Genomic DNA, 15,460 nt, shown 5'->3' on the forward strand with positions numbered 1-15,460 from the left:
GTTTGGATTTTCAGTGATTTTGTTGAACATTTCGATTCATGTCTAAAGTGGTTTGTTTTTTGACTTTCAGAATGCATTGGGACTCAAGATGTTACAGCATTTTCAGTGCCCTGGGTTTTAGAGTGATGCATTTACTCACTGGAGATTGAAAATTGAGAGTGTTTTGGTACTGTTGAAAATTTGTATAATGCTCATGCTTTTTAAAGCTAAAAGAACTATGCAGATATTGCAGGGTCCAGTGTGAGCAGTCCCACCACAAAAATTGTAAACTGACCAATATATTTCTAGGCATTTATACTAGTAGGCTCCTTAAACAACCACGGGACAAGAATTCTCAGTGGTGAGGTAGAGGGTAAAAGGTATGTGTTTCATTTATGCTTGAGAAACTGTAGGGAGGAAGGGTATTCTACATAAGCTTTTGGAGCTGCTTGATAGCTCACCTGAAGTCATTACCAGGTACAGTTTGATTTACTCCTTCCAGGTTATTTAGAATTTGCACTCCAACCACCATCCCCAGCATCAGCCCTCCCTCTCACTGCCTACTCTCCAGTCTTCACCCGAGACTGTTCCTGGATGTTGGACTAAAAAGGCAAATAATCTTGATGATTTGATTAAATACTTCTCATGAGTTTAGCCTGTATTTGATGATAAACACCTTGTTTCTATTGAGACTTCCCAAAGACTCTGCTTATACCCCATTTTATCTGACTTTTAAGTATTCAGCTTGGCACTTAGTTACAGATACTGTATTTTTGAAGAAGTCTCCTTGAGGATGAGGACCTGAAATTATTTTCTTAGTGTCTCTCCTACTTTTTCCTCCTCTAGCAAGACAGCAGAGTAGTTGCAGTGATTGTCTTTAGGTAAAAATCATTTTGTGTCTTATGTTATTTCATTGTTCTTATTTTACTTTATTCTAGGTCCAGGGGCAGCCATTAATGGTACAGGTCAGTGGAGGTCAGTTAATCACATCAACTGGCCAACCCATCATGGTCCAGGCTGTTCCTGGTGGACAAGGTCAAACCATCATGCAAGTACCTGTATCTGGGACACAGGGTTTGCAGCAGGTGAGTGGTATTTTAAAAAAAAAAAAAAAAAAGAGTTTTAGAATATCGGGATAGAAGTTTTAAGAAATAAGTTGTTACAAATTGAAAATTGATACTGTATTTAATTGCTTCTTAACCTTCCTTTTGCATTTAGTTGCATTTAGTCAGTTTCCCACCTTTGTAGTGTCAGTGATAGAAAGCAGAGCTGTAGAGAAATAGGACATTTCTGGTAAGGGCTAAGATATTAGACATGATCTTGAATCAATGTAAGTAATATAAAAAGAGAGCTTGCTAAGTCATTTCAGTCGTGTCCAGCTTTGTGATCCTAAGGACTGTAGCCCCCCCAGACTCCTCTGTCCATGGGTTTCTCCAGGCATCAGTACTGGGGTGGGTTTGTTACCAAAAGAGTGTGGAGAGTCTGGCTGCTCACTGCTCAAAAGCCAATAAACAGGCCAGGTTGGTAGAAGGGAGACAGGAAAGTTTGCTTTGTTTCAAATGCTGGCAACTAGGGAGGGGAAGGCTGGTGGACATCTGCCCAAAGGCCGACTTTCTCCCCACCTCCCCGCCAGTAGCAAACAGTGAGGCAAGAGCTTTTATAGACAGAAGGAAGGGGCTACATACAGGAACAGCACAGTCAGCTCTGACAGTCACCTTCAAATTGCTCTTCAGTGGCCTAACCACCACCATCCTAGTTGTTTTAGGTGTAGTGAATTGTCAGTTCCAGGGTCTGTTTGTCACCATTTCTTTGTGGCCAGTTCTTGGAACTGCGGCACTCACGTCCTGGGTACAGTCTGGTCATCGTGTAGTTAGCTTCTCCACCTGGTGTTTTATTATCTGTAAGACAGCTCACAGGACATAGCTCAGAGTATTATCTCTAGCCCTTGAGGAAGAACTAGAGATCCTCGACTATGCTTCCTGACTACAGTGCTATCATTAGTCTCCTTTGACTGGTTTCCTTTGTTTCCACGTTTCTCACTTCTCTGTTTAAACTTATTGTTTGACTCAAGTTTGCCACAGACAACAGGCAGGCAGAGGACATGGTTAGGGGCAAGGACTGTAGAGTCCTGTTTGATTTCAGGTTGCCATGCCCTCCTCTAGGGGATCTTCCCAACCTAGGGATCAAACCCACATCTCTTAAATCTTCTGTGTTGGCAGGCAGGACCTTCACTAGTGCCACCTGGGAAGCCCTTATAAAAAGAGCATCTAGTTTAGTAAAAGTCACCATCAACGTGTCCTTTGTTGGCTCTTCTGGGCACTGAGGGGGGAAATGTATAGTCTGCTTTGGAGATTGTTGTTTTGGGTCAGAAATATTATCCTTTTCATTTCCTTCCATGTTATTTATAACTTATCTAGCAAGTGATGAAAATATTTCAGTCCAAGCCTATCACACACACCTCAAGCTATACTTAGAGCAAAATTTATAACCTTGAATATTTTAAAAGAACTGAAAATAAATAATTTTTTTTTAGGAAGTTAGGACAAGAAGAAAATGAGCAAAAGATAGGTTAAAATGAATGAAGTAGAAAACCAGCAAAAATGTAAAAAACTAAATAAAAGCTGACTTTTTAAACAGACATGTAAAGTAGTTAAATTCACTGGAAAGACTGATTCAGAAACAGAAAACAAAAGTAAAATTACAGGCATTTTTCTCTTGTTGGCAGAAATTTAAAACACTGATTATATCCAGTGCTAGAATGGGTGTAAAGACAATGAAGCACATTATTTTTGGTGATTTTCGAATTGTAAAGTCCTTTTGGAAGGTATCTCGCTCTTGAATATTTAAGCCTTTTGATGTACCTGTCCCACTTCTGAGAATCTATTCTTAGAGGAAGAAAAGATAAATATGTAGGGAGAAATATACAAAGACATTTATTGAAGCTTTATACAAGCAAAAAAAAAATTGTAGCCTGAGTGTCTGTTGGTAAAGAATCAATTGAATACATCATACTGTATTCATATGGTGTATCGTGTCCTTGAACTTCCTCAGTGGCTCAGTGGTAAAGAATCTGCCTGCGGTGTAGGAGACACAGTAGACTCGGGTTCAGTCCCTGGGTTGGGAAGATCCCCTGGAGAAGGGAATAGCTATCTACCCCACTATTTTTGCCTGGAGAATCTCATGGACAGAGGAGCCTGGTGGGCTACAGTCCATAGGGTCACAAAGAGTCAGATATGACTGAAACAACTCAGCACACATTATGACATTATGTCCTTGTTAAAAAGGCTGAACTGTTGACTTTGGGGGAAGGATTAATAATGAAGTATTTTTAGTGAGAAATAATTTACAGAGAAGTATATGCTTAAGTCATATCACCTTTGTATTAATAACTAATAGCCAGATCCCAGTGAGTGTGTGTATGTATATATATATATGTTTATGAACTTTTTACTAAAATTTTCTAAAGCTGCTTATATCTTCTGTGATTTCATTAATATCTTCATTTTTCTGGAGTAATATAATATGAAGTGAAGTGAAGTCGCTCAGTCATATCTGACTCTTTGCGACCCCATGGACTGTAGCCTACCAGGCTCCTCCGTCCGTGGGATTTTCCAGGCAAGAATACTAGAGTGGGTTGCCATAGGCAAACTGTCTGAGCCACCAGTTGAAAAAAAATTGAGCCATGCTTGATAACCAAACTTTTACGTTTTGCATATTCCTTTGTAGTTTTGTGCACACCTCTTGGGCATAGTTGTAATACGAGCATATAGTTTTTTTATTATGGTTTTGTTTTACTTCCTTTTATTTTTAAATTCCTACATAGTAGTCAATTTGATGAATCAGAATTTGTAATTTAACTGTGTACTTATTTTGTGTTTTTTTTCTTGTTTTTGCTTTTATAGGTAAGATTACTATAAATGTATTTGAATTTTATAGCTTTATTTTTTTCACTTAAATTTAATCTTAGGGGAATATTTCTGGGAGTGGAGGAATTGATTGGGCAAAGGGTAAGGTCATTTTTAAGGCTGTCAGCATATTTTTGCCAAGATAGAGTTGTAGTCAGGATTAAAAATAGTTTCTACATTTCTGCATGCATAAATGTATGAGTCTTTAAATATACTTCAGTATGTGTACTTGCCTCAATTTCACACTGCTATTTCATTTCTGTCCTTCCTCTCAGTGCCTCCTCTCCAGTCCCCCAGCTTGGCATGCCCTCTTCTCTGTTGAATAGAAACAGTGTGATACAGAGCTAGGAAGACTATCAGGAATGCAGTGACCTGAATTCATTTGCAGGTCTGCCATTAAACAGACTTTTTTCTCTCGGCCAAGTTCTTTGATTGTTGGTTTTCTCATTTGAAAAATGCAGTTTATATCAGGTGATTGCTAGTGTTCATTTCAGCTGTAGATTCTGTGGATTTTGTAGGATTTTTGGCCTTTAAGAGAAGATATTGAAAAGGTTATCTTATTCCCCTCACTCTAGGCAGCACTGTAACTAATCAAACCATCTTGGAAAAATTATTTTCTGTTAATGTTGCATGACATGGCTCTAGGTATGATTCCAGAGCCTCCCATAAAACACTTAAAATTTCAATCCATTTTTATTAGAGATTGCTTTAGTGTGTGTTGTTTTTGAATAACCATGTCTTTTAGAAGTGTACTTCACCTTTCTTTGAATTGTACCTTCTGTTTTAGAATTCCAGTTAAGCCTGTGCTCTCTCTTCAGATTAAGATCCGTGGCGTGATATAGACAATGGAGTAGAGAGCCAAGAAATAGATGTAGGACTATTGGAAATTGGTATATAACCAAAACAGTGTAAAGTTTCAGTGAAGAAATGGTTCAAGAGTGGTATCAAAAAGGCAAATTGATCTCTGCCTCACACTATATCAAAAATACTTGCCAGATAGATTACAGATCTAATTATAAAAAAAGCATACTTGGAAACTTTTATATTCTGTTCATAGGAATATTTACTTTATGATGTGGGGTAGAGAAGGATTTCTTAAAAACCAAAAAAACACAATTTTATAACTGAAAAATTTGGTGTATGTCAAAATATATCATAAAATAAAGGTAGAAGACATAATTTGGAGAAGATATTTTTAACATATAATGGGGTTTGTGTCCAGAATACATTTTTTAAAATTCTTTATATGTGTTGATATGAAAGTAACAGTTGAGTAGAAAAATGGGCAAAGCATATGAATAGATAGAAGAGGAAACCCTATTGACCAATAATAGGTATTCCTTGCTATCCAAAACAGGTAGAAATAGATCCAGATAACCAGATAAATTTCTTATTTGTTTATTTACCAACATTTTCTAATTTAATTTGTTAAATATGATAATACCCCTTTCTATACAAAATCTTCTAAGGATTTTATGTGTGTGTGTGTATTTATAGAATTCCAGCTAGAAAATTTTAAAGTTACTTAATAATTTATTTTCAATATTTTGTTATAAAAAACTTCAAACATAGACACAAGCAAAGAGAATGATACGGCGAATCCTCATCACCCATTTTAACACACAAACTAGTATTTTACTGTTGAAATCTATTTTCATCTATTTCCCCTGACTCAAGGATTATTTTGAATATATATACTACCATTTCATCTATCAAAAATACTTCAGGGTATATTTTTAAGTGAATAAGCTTTTAGAAATATATTCCCAATGCCAGCAATATCATCTTTAATATCATCCAGTATCCAGATAGTGATCAAAATTCCCCAGTTTCATAAATGGAAAACAAGCTCTCTCTAATTCATAAGAGAGAAGAACAGGGCTTGTGTTTTTTTTCCTCTCCAGAGCATTTCCTGCCTTGTAGATGAATTTGAGTAACTAACAGTCCAGGACCACTGGCGACCAGTGTCGGCAGGGCACTCATCTTGGTGTTCTCTTGTGCAGATACAGTTGGTCCCACCGGGGCAGATCCAGATCCAGGGTGGGCAGGCCGTGCAGGTGCAGGGCCAGCAAGGCCAGACCCAGCAGATCATCATCCAGCAGCCCCAGACAGCCGTCACTGCTGGCCAGACGCAGGTAACTCCACGGTCTCTGCACGGCGTCAGCAGAGGCGCACAGCTGCTTTGCGAGGGTCTGACAACTGGGTAGAGTGTTCACATGTAGTAGAAACGGGGAAGAAAACTATCACAGAAATGCCTTTTTCTCAAAAAGCACTGCATGGTCCTTTCTTCTTGTGGTGTCTTTGGAATTATTAAATTGTGTCATGATTTGTTCCCTACAGACACAGCAGCAGATTGCTGTCCAGGGGCAGCAAGTGGCCCAGACTGCTGAAGGGCAGACCATCGTCTACCAGCCAGTTAATGCAGATGGCACCATTCTCCAGCAAGGTACGAATGCCCGGCATTTCTGTTGGACTTTTGGGGGCATCCTGTTCATCTTGAGCAAATGACTGCTTTAGAAATTTTGTGATGTGTCCATTGATTGTTAGCTCCTTGTCACCAATATGCGACCAGTGCTGATTCCATTTCGTGGGAGAACTACAATAGTTGTTAAATTCAGCCACTATGACCCTAGGGATTATACAAGGTTTTTATTCTTTCTAAGAACTGTTCTCTAAATGGAAGATTAGAAATACGGAGTTTCTTTAGTGGTAGAGAAATATATCTCTGCTTTTTTTCTTTTTCCCCCAGGCCACTTCATTATTCATTTATTCCAAAAGACTTTAAATGACCACTGTATGTAGCACATTACTGAAAACAGTTTTCTTCTCAAAGACACTCTAGTCTAGTAAGCGAGACATGAATGTGACCAAACAAATACCGTTCAGAACCCTTATTAGTGGTATGTCTTCTGTGACGGAAGGTTTGACTTGTGATTAAAATCTGGCGGTAGACAAGAGCCAGTGAGTGCAGGCAGTGTGCTCTCCTATGACCCAGGAGAGAGCCAGAACAGGCATAGCTCAGAGAATGATGGACAAATCCTCAAGTGCTGCTGTGGAAGTCTGGGGGGTTGGCATGCCTGGTTTAACTTTAAGATTTAGTCCTGTAGCTGTCTGACTCATTGTCAGTTGAGAATAAACAGTTTTTTAAAATCTTCATCCTGAAACAGGTCATTTATATAAGAACAGTGGCTATAGCTGAAGTCAGACTAACTCATAGAAAGGGAAGCCTCCAAAATATTTGGTCACCCACTGAAAACTTTCGGCTCAGTATGAGTAGTTTTATTCAGAACTAGAACCCATATAGTTATTAACATCTCTAAACTTGTGATTACTTGGATTATATACAGCAAGCAAGGCAGAGAATGGAAGAGTGCTTTTTCTCCTCTTGGCTAAAAGAGCATGTGTTTCCAGGATTAATAAATGTGTGCCAGATAGAAGAGGGACTAACTGTGTTCCCTTCTTTCTGTATACCTGTTTTTTTGTTTGTTTGTTTTATGTTTTATTTTCTTAAAGTTACAGTCCCTGTTTCAGGCATGATCACCATCCCCGCAGCCAGTCTGGCAGGAGCACAGATTGTTCAGACGGGAGCCAGCGCCAACACCAACACAACCAGCAGTGGGCAAGGGACTGTCACCGTGACACTGCCAGTGGCAGGCAACGTGGTCAGTTCAGGCGGGATGGTCATGGTAAGAAAACAGATTTTTCATTTCATTGTCTATAGTTTAATTTTCCATGTATCTTTGTCTTTGAAAATTTCTTCAGCTTGTGTTTTAAAATCTCTCATGAAGCTTGTGTATAATCCTGACCTCTTGAGACTGAGATTCTTAAGACACAGTGGTCTGCTTTTACAATAAACATTACAGTAAACCATAACTCATTCTGTGTACCTACTGTGTGCCAGAGACTATTCTAGGTGCTAGAGATATAGCAGAAGAAAAGCAGATGTAAATATTCACTTCTGGAATCTTATTCATAACTGAAATGAAGAGTTATAGACTACTAATCTTTGGGAAGTAGAAAGTATATGGCCCAAAGTGGGTGAAACAAAAACGTTCAAAATTAGAAAGATGTAGTCAATAGAGTAGCCAAAAAAAAGGTGTGATGTAAATATATTGCGAAGAGGGGAAGGAGAGTTGACTGTAAACTCATATGTCAAAATAGAGTGTCAGTGTACAATACCTAAAATGGGTAAGCTAAGAAAGAAGTATTAGAAACTACACAGAAGTGGAGGAGTCCACTAGAAGAAACAATATAACCATTTAAAGTTGTTATTATTGGGAAGGTAGTGGAACCTGATTTGTTCTGGAAAATGTGGGTTGAATTGTATAGTAAGTTAACAATTATGTAACTAGATGCTGTTAGCAGCACTTGGTTGATCCTGAGCTCTTTTACTGCCTGTGATTACTGTTCATGACCATTAGATGGCAGCAGACATTCTTAGAAAATGGAGCTGTGCGTGGGCAAAAACCTGGACAGGGTTATGTTGTTTCTCAGTGTGGGTCCTTGGCCCCCTATTACAGAATCATCTGGAACATTTGTTTAAAATGCAGGCCTTAAATGTAAATGTTCTCCAGGAATCTGCATTCAACAAGTACCCTATAAAGCTATTCGTCGTAGCATTCAGAAGAACAGGGACCGAGAAATTATTTCCCAGGTCCATACTTCATGTTACTACTTAATAAGCTCTGATTCTGCTCTTCACACAGATGGTACCTGGTGCTGGCTCTGTGCCTGCAATCCAGAGAATCCCTCTCCCTGGGGCAGAGATGCTTGAAGAAGAGCCTCTCTATGTCAATGCCAAACAGTACCACCGTATACTTAAGAGGAGACAAGCTCGGGCTAAATTAGAAGCAGAAGGGAAAATTCCAAAGGAGAGACGGGTATGTATAACATTGGGACGGATACAGGATGAGAACAGCAGGGTTCTACTTCTGAAATAACCTTTTATGTGGTTAGTTTCCTTGAGTACCTTCCAGACTTTGAAGTTAGATAGCTGTTACCTTTTGTAATGGTATTTATTATTGCTATATGGAGCTGCAACTATAACAGTTAAAAAATAACTACAACATAAATAGCGTTTTATTGTTGTTGTTTTGTTTTGTTCTTTAATCTTCTGTAAAGTCCAGAGGTGGACTTCCCTGGTGGCTCAGACAGTAAAGAATCCGCCTCCAGTACACCCAGGTTTGATCTCTGGTTTGGGAAGATCCCCTGGAGAAGGGAAAAGTGGTTACCCACTCCAGTATTCTTGCCTGGAGAATTCCATAGACAGAGGAGCCTGGTGGGCTACAGTCTGTGAGGCTGCAAAGAGTTAGACATGACTGAGCGACTAACACAAAGTACAGAGACCTATTGTCCTGGGCTGTGGCAACCCTCAAGAGCATTCTCCTCCTGTCTTACTGTCCTGATTGTTTAGTGTGCTGTCCATAGTCCAAGATGACTGCCTGGGCTCTAGCCAAGGAACAGAGGGAATAAGGAAACTCTTTCAAGGAAACATTCAAAAAGTTCCATGATCACATTAGCCAAAATTTAATTACATGGCCATACTTACCTACAAATAAGGCTAGGAAATGCCGTCTCTTTAATGAGACTGTACCAGCTAAAATTTGGTTTGTTACTAAAGCAAAAGGGAGGATATATTTTGGGGGGTAGGTGGCGATTACTGCTATATCTTTGGGGAACCTGTATTTGGTTATTACTCATTTGGCATTCACTTTCTTATGATAGTTAGATACGATTAGCTGCTGTTTGTGTTTTCTCCAAGATTTCTCCATAACACAAGATCATAATTGCCCCTGGTGGTTTTGATCACAGCCATCCTAAACTTTTGAGCATTGGAGAGCTCTGCTGCTTTCAGCTAGTAACTTGGTTTTTCTTGTTTTAGAAATACTTGCATGAGTCTCGGCACCGTCATGCCATGGCACGGAAGCGTGGTGAAGGTGGACGATTTTTCTCTCCAAAGGAAAAAGATAGTCCTCATATGCAGGTAAGAGGATTTATACTTTTTATTCTTAGCTTTATTGCCTTGAATCTTCCTGGGTGGAAGCCTTCACAGTGTCCTCTTGCTATTTTCACACTAGGGACTAATCAGTCTGTAAACTGGATGCAACATTGTATATCTTAGAGTCCCTTTCTTCTTAAAAGAACTAAAGTCTTTGATCCAGTGGCCTTTTTTTCCTCAGTCTTTTCCAGTTACTACTATTAATTCCTTCTTGAAATTCTCACTTTTTTTGATTTTCAGAGCACAAGTTATTCCCTAGGGTAGTGGTAGCAGCAGCTAACTCTTAACTGCTGTGTGCCAGCCATTACGTTAAGCATTTTATCATTGAATCTTTACAACAGCCTTGACCCCCATGAGGTAAGAATTATAGTTTATGTTTTACATTTGAATCTGAGGTTTAGAAGGGTTAAGTCATTTGCCTACAGTAAAATATCTAATAAAATGGTACAACTGAAATTCATGCCTAGGCTGTGTAATTCCAGAACTTAGTCTATAGCCATACTGGTTCTTACATCTAATTTCACTGATTGTATCTTATTGGCATTTCTAGTCAATATGTCCAAAGTAGAACTCTTGGTTTTTATTTTATCTTTAAACCTAAACCAGACACTCATCTCAATAAGTCACATGTCCCTTCACCCAATTATTAAAGCTAGAGTTGTCCGGTTTTGAAGTCCTCTTGGTTTTAACTCTAAACTATTCTCTGAATCAGCTTACTTTTTCCCTCCCAATTGCTATCAGGCTAGTCTAACCCTCTCTTCTTTGCTTCAGTTAAGGCAACAGCTGTCTAATCTCCCTTCTTCCCCTCTTGTGCCCCTCTAGTTCACTCTCCACATCTTAGTGTCTGTATCATATCACATCACCAGCCTGCTCCCTTCCACGCCTGCCCTTTTCCATTTGCACACAGACTAAAATCCAAAGTGCTTACCATGGCCAGCAGGGCCCTGTAGGATCTAGCTCCTGCCCACCTTTGGCTTTATTTCCTCCTGCTTCTCGGTGTTTATGCTCTTGCTGTACTGTTCAAGAACCTGTGTCTTTAAAATAGCTTGTCTGTAAAGCTTTTCATGCCATCCTTTTGCATGACTGTCTCTATATCTTTTATGTCTTGGTTTCAATCTGAGAGGCCATATCCAGAGGTTTCTTCTACTCCATTATTTTCTCACGTCTTCCTTTTGAGTGTAGTAATAATCATTTTATTTGTGTAACTGTGCAGTGGTTGTCTACTCTAGACTATAAGCTGTGTAGAGAGTCAAGTTATTGTTCCCCGTTGTATTTAGCATAATACCCATTCAAGAATGAGTACCAGTAAATTTTTGTTGACTAGGTTCCTCCCATTATTCTGTTTCTCCCATACTAAAGCTTTATTCTGAAGACCTGTCACATTCCAGCTTTACTGTGGTCCAGTCCATCTTTATAAGATAGTGCTTTTTTAATCACAGTGCTTAGTGCATGGTGAGAACTCACTAAATGTTGGTTATTGGTCTTCCTCTTTGATCAAGACTCAGCCTTTTGTCCTGCCACCCCTAGAAATGTTTCAGCTTTGTCTTGGATCATGCCAGTTGAGGCTTCAGAGCCCTGGTATGGAGGAACTGAAGGTGGCTGTTAGGTGGTGGGTTTTTGTGTAGACGGTAGCACTGCGTGGCTTGCAGGATCTTAGTTCCCCGACCAGAGAGTGAATGTAAGCCACAGCAGTGAAAGCAGACCCACCCTGGGCTGCCAGTGAACTCCCAAGGACTGACCTTCGTCTTAACAGTGCAGGGTTTTGAAAAAGGCAGGCAGAGTTTAGGGGAAAGAAGATTAAGTCGGTGCCAAGAGATTTGAGAATTAATTCTTGCTGGGCTTGTCACTAACTTTTTGATTCTAGTCCAGGCTTCATGTTTATCTGCAAAATGAGTGCATTAAAGTAAATAAAATCCAATGTCCTTTCCAGCCCTGCCAAGTGTTCAGTATTTAAATAATGAAAATATACAACATGACTTGGTTTCTCTAGGTCTTTTTTTAGCCACCTAGGGATCCTTAATCCTTAAGTGTGTAGAGCACAGCACAGGTGTTAAAAAAGTGAGATACTCTCAACTCTGGAGTGCTCTGTCATGGAGTGCCAGACCAGACTTGAAATCTTTTTCTAAGAATGAAGTTTATTGTCTCTTCTTTCCTAGTGGAATTGCATTGTAGTCCATGCGTGTAGACAGAGTGTTTGTGTACTTCCCCTTGGTGATAAGTAGTGAGAGCCCTGAATTCCTGGTTGCTTTTGCAAAGGACTTTAATTGTTGCTGTGCTTCCCTTTGTAGGATCCAAATCAAGCGGATGAGGAGGCTATGACACAAATCATCCGCGTGTCCTAACCCCAGGCCTTGCGATGGAGCCAATCGAGGCCATCTTCCTCACGCTGTTTCCCACCGTTCAGGGAAACTGATCACCTCTTCCGATGGGACACTGACGACCACATTCTGCCCTTTTCTACAGGACAGAAACCACTTAGTTTTTAATAAGTGGCTCAGTATTATAATTGCAAGGATGTCTGGCAAACTGAAGTTGCAAGCCTTTGTCTCACCCTTTCAGTCAGGACTTCTCTCAGACTGTTGCTGACATTGACATTTCATGGATTGGGATGATGCAAGGGACTCATGCCAGCCCAGCAGTACACACATAGCACTTGTGTTGACTGGTGATGCCAGCCAGCCATCTGAGCAGAGAACAACTTTCTCAACCTAAACTGCAATTGGGGAAGCTGCAGCCCATTACTTCCCACAGATTCTGAACAGTACCCATCCCTCTAATGGGAGATCTCAGGCTGACTGATGGACCTTTTGTATTCAGAGATGGTTTCCAGGCAAGGAAGCTCCATCTCATGATATGGAAACAATAAATTCTGAGATACATTCATCTAATCTGTGGTAATAATAAGAATCTCTTCTACCCAGATGATAGATTGGGATTTTTGGACTCCAGCCAAGAAAAAGTTAACTCTGGGGATAGAATGATAAAAGATTGAAACACTAAAAACATAGATTGCTGGATCTCTTGGCTTTCACAAGGTGTGGTCTACTTGTCTGTCTGGTGACAGGTCATATCGACCACAGTTTTGTAAGACGATTTTGAGGGTACTGGACCTTGAAACTGCCTTTTCTTAGTAGAAAACAAAATTATACAACTTCTGTACTGAAGTAGTGAGGATATGTATAGTAACTCCAAAACAGCAAAACTAGAGATTTTCAATCATAGGCTTTGTGACAGCATTTGGGGAATAGAAAGGTTTGTGTGTGTTTCAGTCCAGAAGGACAAAAACTAGTATATATACCCTTGTGATGTCATACAGCATGATTCGCCAGTGGATGGATGCCTGGGATGGATCATTATAATGAAGAGACGAATTTACATTTATACTATAACCTTTTAACAAGCATGGAAAGGGAAGTCTGAGATTTGATTCTTGACAGTTTCTGGAAAGCACTGTTTAGTCAAGCTAGCTGGGACCTAATCCAGGTTGCCTGCTAGAGCGTGGGGTGGATGTTGGCTTCACTCCTGCTGTGCTTTGTGCTGGCCCGAGAGAGGGAACGTTCTCATTTTTCCCATGGCAGCTGATTCTTTGGTACCAGTTTCCACTCGTTTCCCCTTTGCTCCATAGGTCTTGTGCAGAAAGGCTTTCACTTTGCATCCATGTTCTGGGGGTAAGGTGGAGATAAGAGATTCTTGCCAGGGTCAGGAGCAAGGCTGAAGCCCCCAGAGTAGGCTGTGCGTCAGAAAAACATGTTTCTTTTCTAGATGTGGAACCCTGGGAGAACTAAGGTGATTTCAGAAGAGTTGCTGGTTTTTTGTTGTGGTGGTTTTTAGAAACAAGGAAAACTTTGTAATTCTTTCAAAGAACATTTGGTTTTGATTTTAATACCAAGACTAGCCGATTGGCTTTTCCTTTGATATCATTCTAGCTGTATTAAGAGGGAAAAGAAATTAAACCCACCAAAGAAAACATCACAAAAGGAAATCAATGTAATTGTACAAAATAGAGGTACAGAGCTGTGCAGAGAAAGCAGGAAGTGAAGTATCTCCCTAGTCCCTTGAGTCTACTCATCTGTCCTAGCTTCCAGATGTCAGGAGGGGTTGACCCTTTGGTATTGACTTTATTTGGTAAGCCCCAGGTTCTTAAGATGACAGATTACTAAAAACAATGAGGAGTTTTTATCCATTGGTTTTGTTTAGGAGTCTTCAAGATGCAGAGTTCAGAAGAAATTCCTCAGACCTAATTTCTAGTACTTAAGCCAACAACAGTTCTAAAATGCTATTTATTTGTGTCTGTAAGATTGTACATATACTACCAACCTCATACTGTTGTGGATTTTTTTTCTCACAAGCTTGAGTTTAGGTTTTTTTTTAAATGAAATGCTTCAGTTGTCATTTTGTCATTGCATTTCAGATAGCTCATGACCCTTTTATTGTGGTCATTTTAGCACATAATAACCCACAAAGTGGGGGTGAGGTTTGGATTTTTTTTCTTTGTTACTAGAAGTTCTTTTATTCATTGTCCTTGTGACTGTAGTGATGCAAAAAGAGTGAATGGATGAGTGAATAATTGGTTTAATACATAGTTATTTTAAGTGCTTTTTTTGGCAGGATAATTGTAAATGTATATATTTTAATTGCACTGGTACATTGATCATGTCAGTGTCTATACCACTGGACCAAAAGAGCATTTTTAGAGCATTTTTCTCGCTAATGGATGTCTGGTAATAATGTCTTGATTTTCCTTCCCGACTCAACTACATAGAAGGGTTTGGGGTTTTTTTTACCCCCTCAGCAGTGGAAGAAGCACAGGTGATGGATCATTGATGTCATTTCAATTGTTATTTTTTAAAATAAACATAAAAATGCTGAAAAAAAAAAAGTGTCTTGAATTTTGAGGAGTCTGCATCCCATGGGTTCCAGATTGTGTTTATTATGTATTGCAGTCTTTGTAAACACATGTGCTCTATCTATGGACAGTGTCAAGCTTGGAGCTGTGTGTTGCCCCTTCAACTCTCTTTCTGCCCTTTTGGCCCTCCCACTCTACTGAGGAGATACTATTGCCACCTGTGGGTTGATCATACATTTATTTGATACTCTCACAAGAGGCAATAATTCCACGAGTAAAATTAACCCTTTAGTTATCACCAAAACAGCATTGACGTGTACAACTAAACACAGTGAAGATGTGATTTTTAATTTCTTTATGCAGAAAAAGACGCATTTCTGTGATTGTTAAAAATCCATAATATACTCATCCTTTTATTGCTTAGTGTTTTAACAAATAGGAACCACAGACCGGCAACCTTAAATAGTACCTTTTCACACAAAAGTGCGAGAAAAATCGCTCGGGAAATACTCCCATGATACCGAATGACCTGGCAGACGACAAAAATGGGAAAAAATGACTGCCCGTGTTAAACAGCCTTAGTCTAACGGTATTAAGAACCATTCTGAGTTTGTTTTCGTCAGATGCCAAATGGAACTCGTCCTTACAAACTAAGATGACCCAACTTTCAGCGCCGGTGAAATGAAAAGGACCGCCCTTTCGATACTTATCCCAGTTGATCAGTTTCACTGT

At 39.5% G+C, this 15,460-nt stretch overlaps 1 protein-coding gene across 16 annotated transcripts in view; it reads left to right on the plus strand.

The window, feature by feature from the left end:
• NFYA (nuclear transcription factor Y subunit alpha) overlaps window positions 1-14,761 on the plus strand; it is a 26,273-nt gene extending 11,512 nt beyond the window's left edge. For 10 of the 16 annotated variants that reach the window (XM_069563118.1, XM_069563106.1, XM_069563109.1 and 7 more), the window contains 7 exons: window positions 918-1,064; window positions 5,888-6,019; window positions 6,225-6,330; window positions 7,398-7,570; window positions 8,591-8,764; window positions 9,766-9,867; window positions 12,171-14,761. In XM_069563118.1, the coding sequence (XP_069419219.1) occupies window positions 918-1,064; window positions 5,888-6,019; window positions 6,225-6,330; window positions 7,398-7,570; window positions 8,591-8,764; window positions 9,766-9,867; window positions 12,171-12,224 (888 nt within the window). In that variant the 3' untranslated portion in view covers window positions 12,225-14,761. The remainder of the gene's footprint in view (window positions 1-917; window positions 1,065-5,887; window positions 6,020-6,224; window positions 6,331-7,397; window positions 7,571-8,590; window positions 8,765-9,765; window positions 9,868-12,170) is intronic. The other 6 variants (XM_069563120.1, XM_069563116.1, XM_069563114.1 and 3 more) reach the window with 1 other exon arrangement.
• Window positions 14,762-15,460: the final 699 nt, after the last annotated feature.

The sequence above is a fragment of the Ovis canadensis genome, chromosome 20 (assembly GCF_042477335.2).
Source record: "Ovis canadensis isolate MfBH-ARS-UI-01 breed Bighorn chromosome 20, ARS-UI_OviCan_v2, whole genome shotgun sequence".
In the NCBI taxonomy this organism is placed as follows: Eukaryota; Metazoa; Chordata; class Mammalia; order Artiodactyla; family Bovidae; genus Ovis; species Ovis canadensis.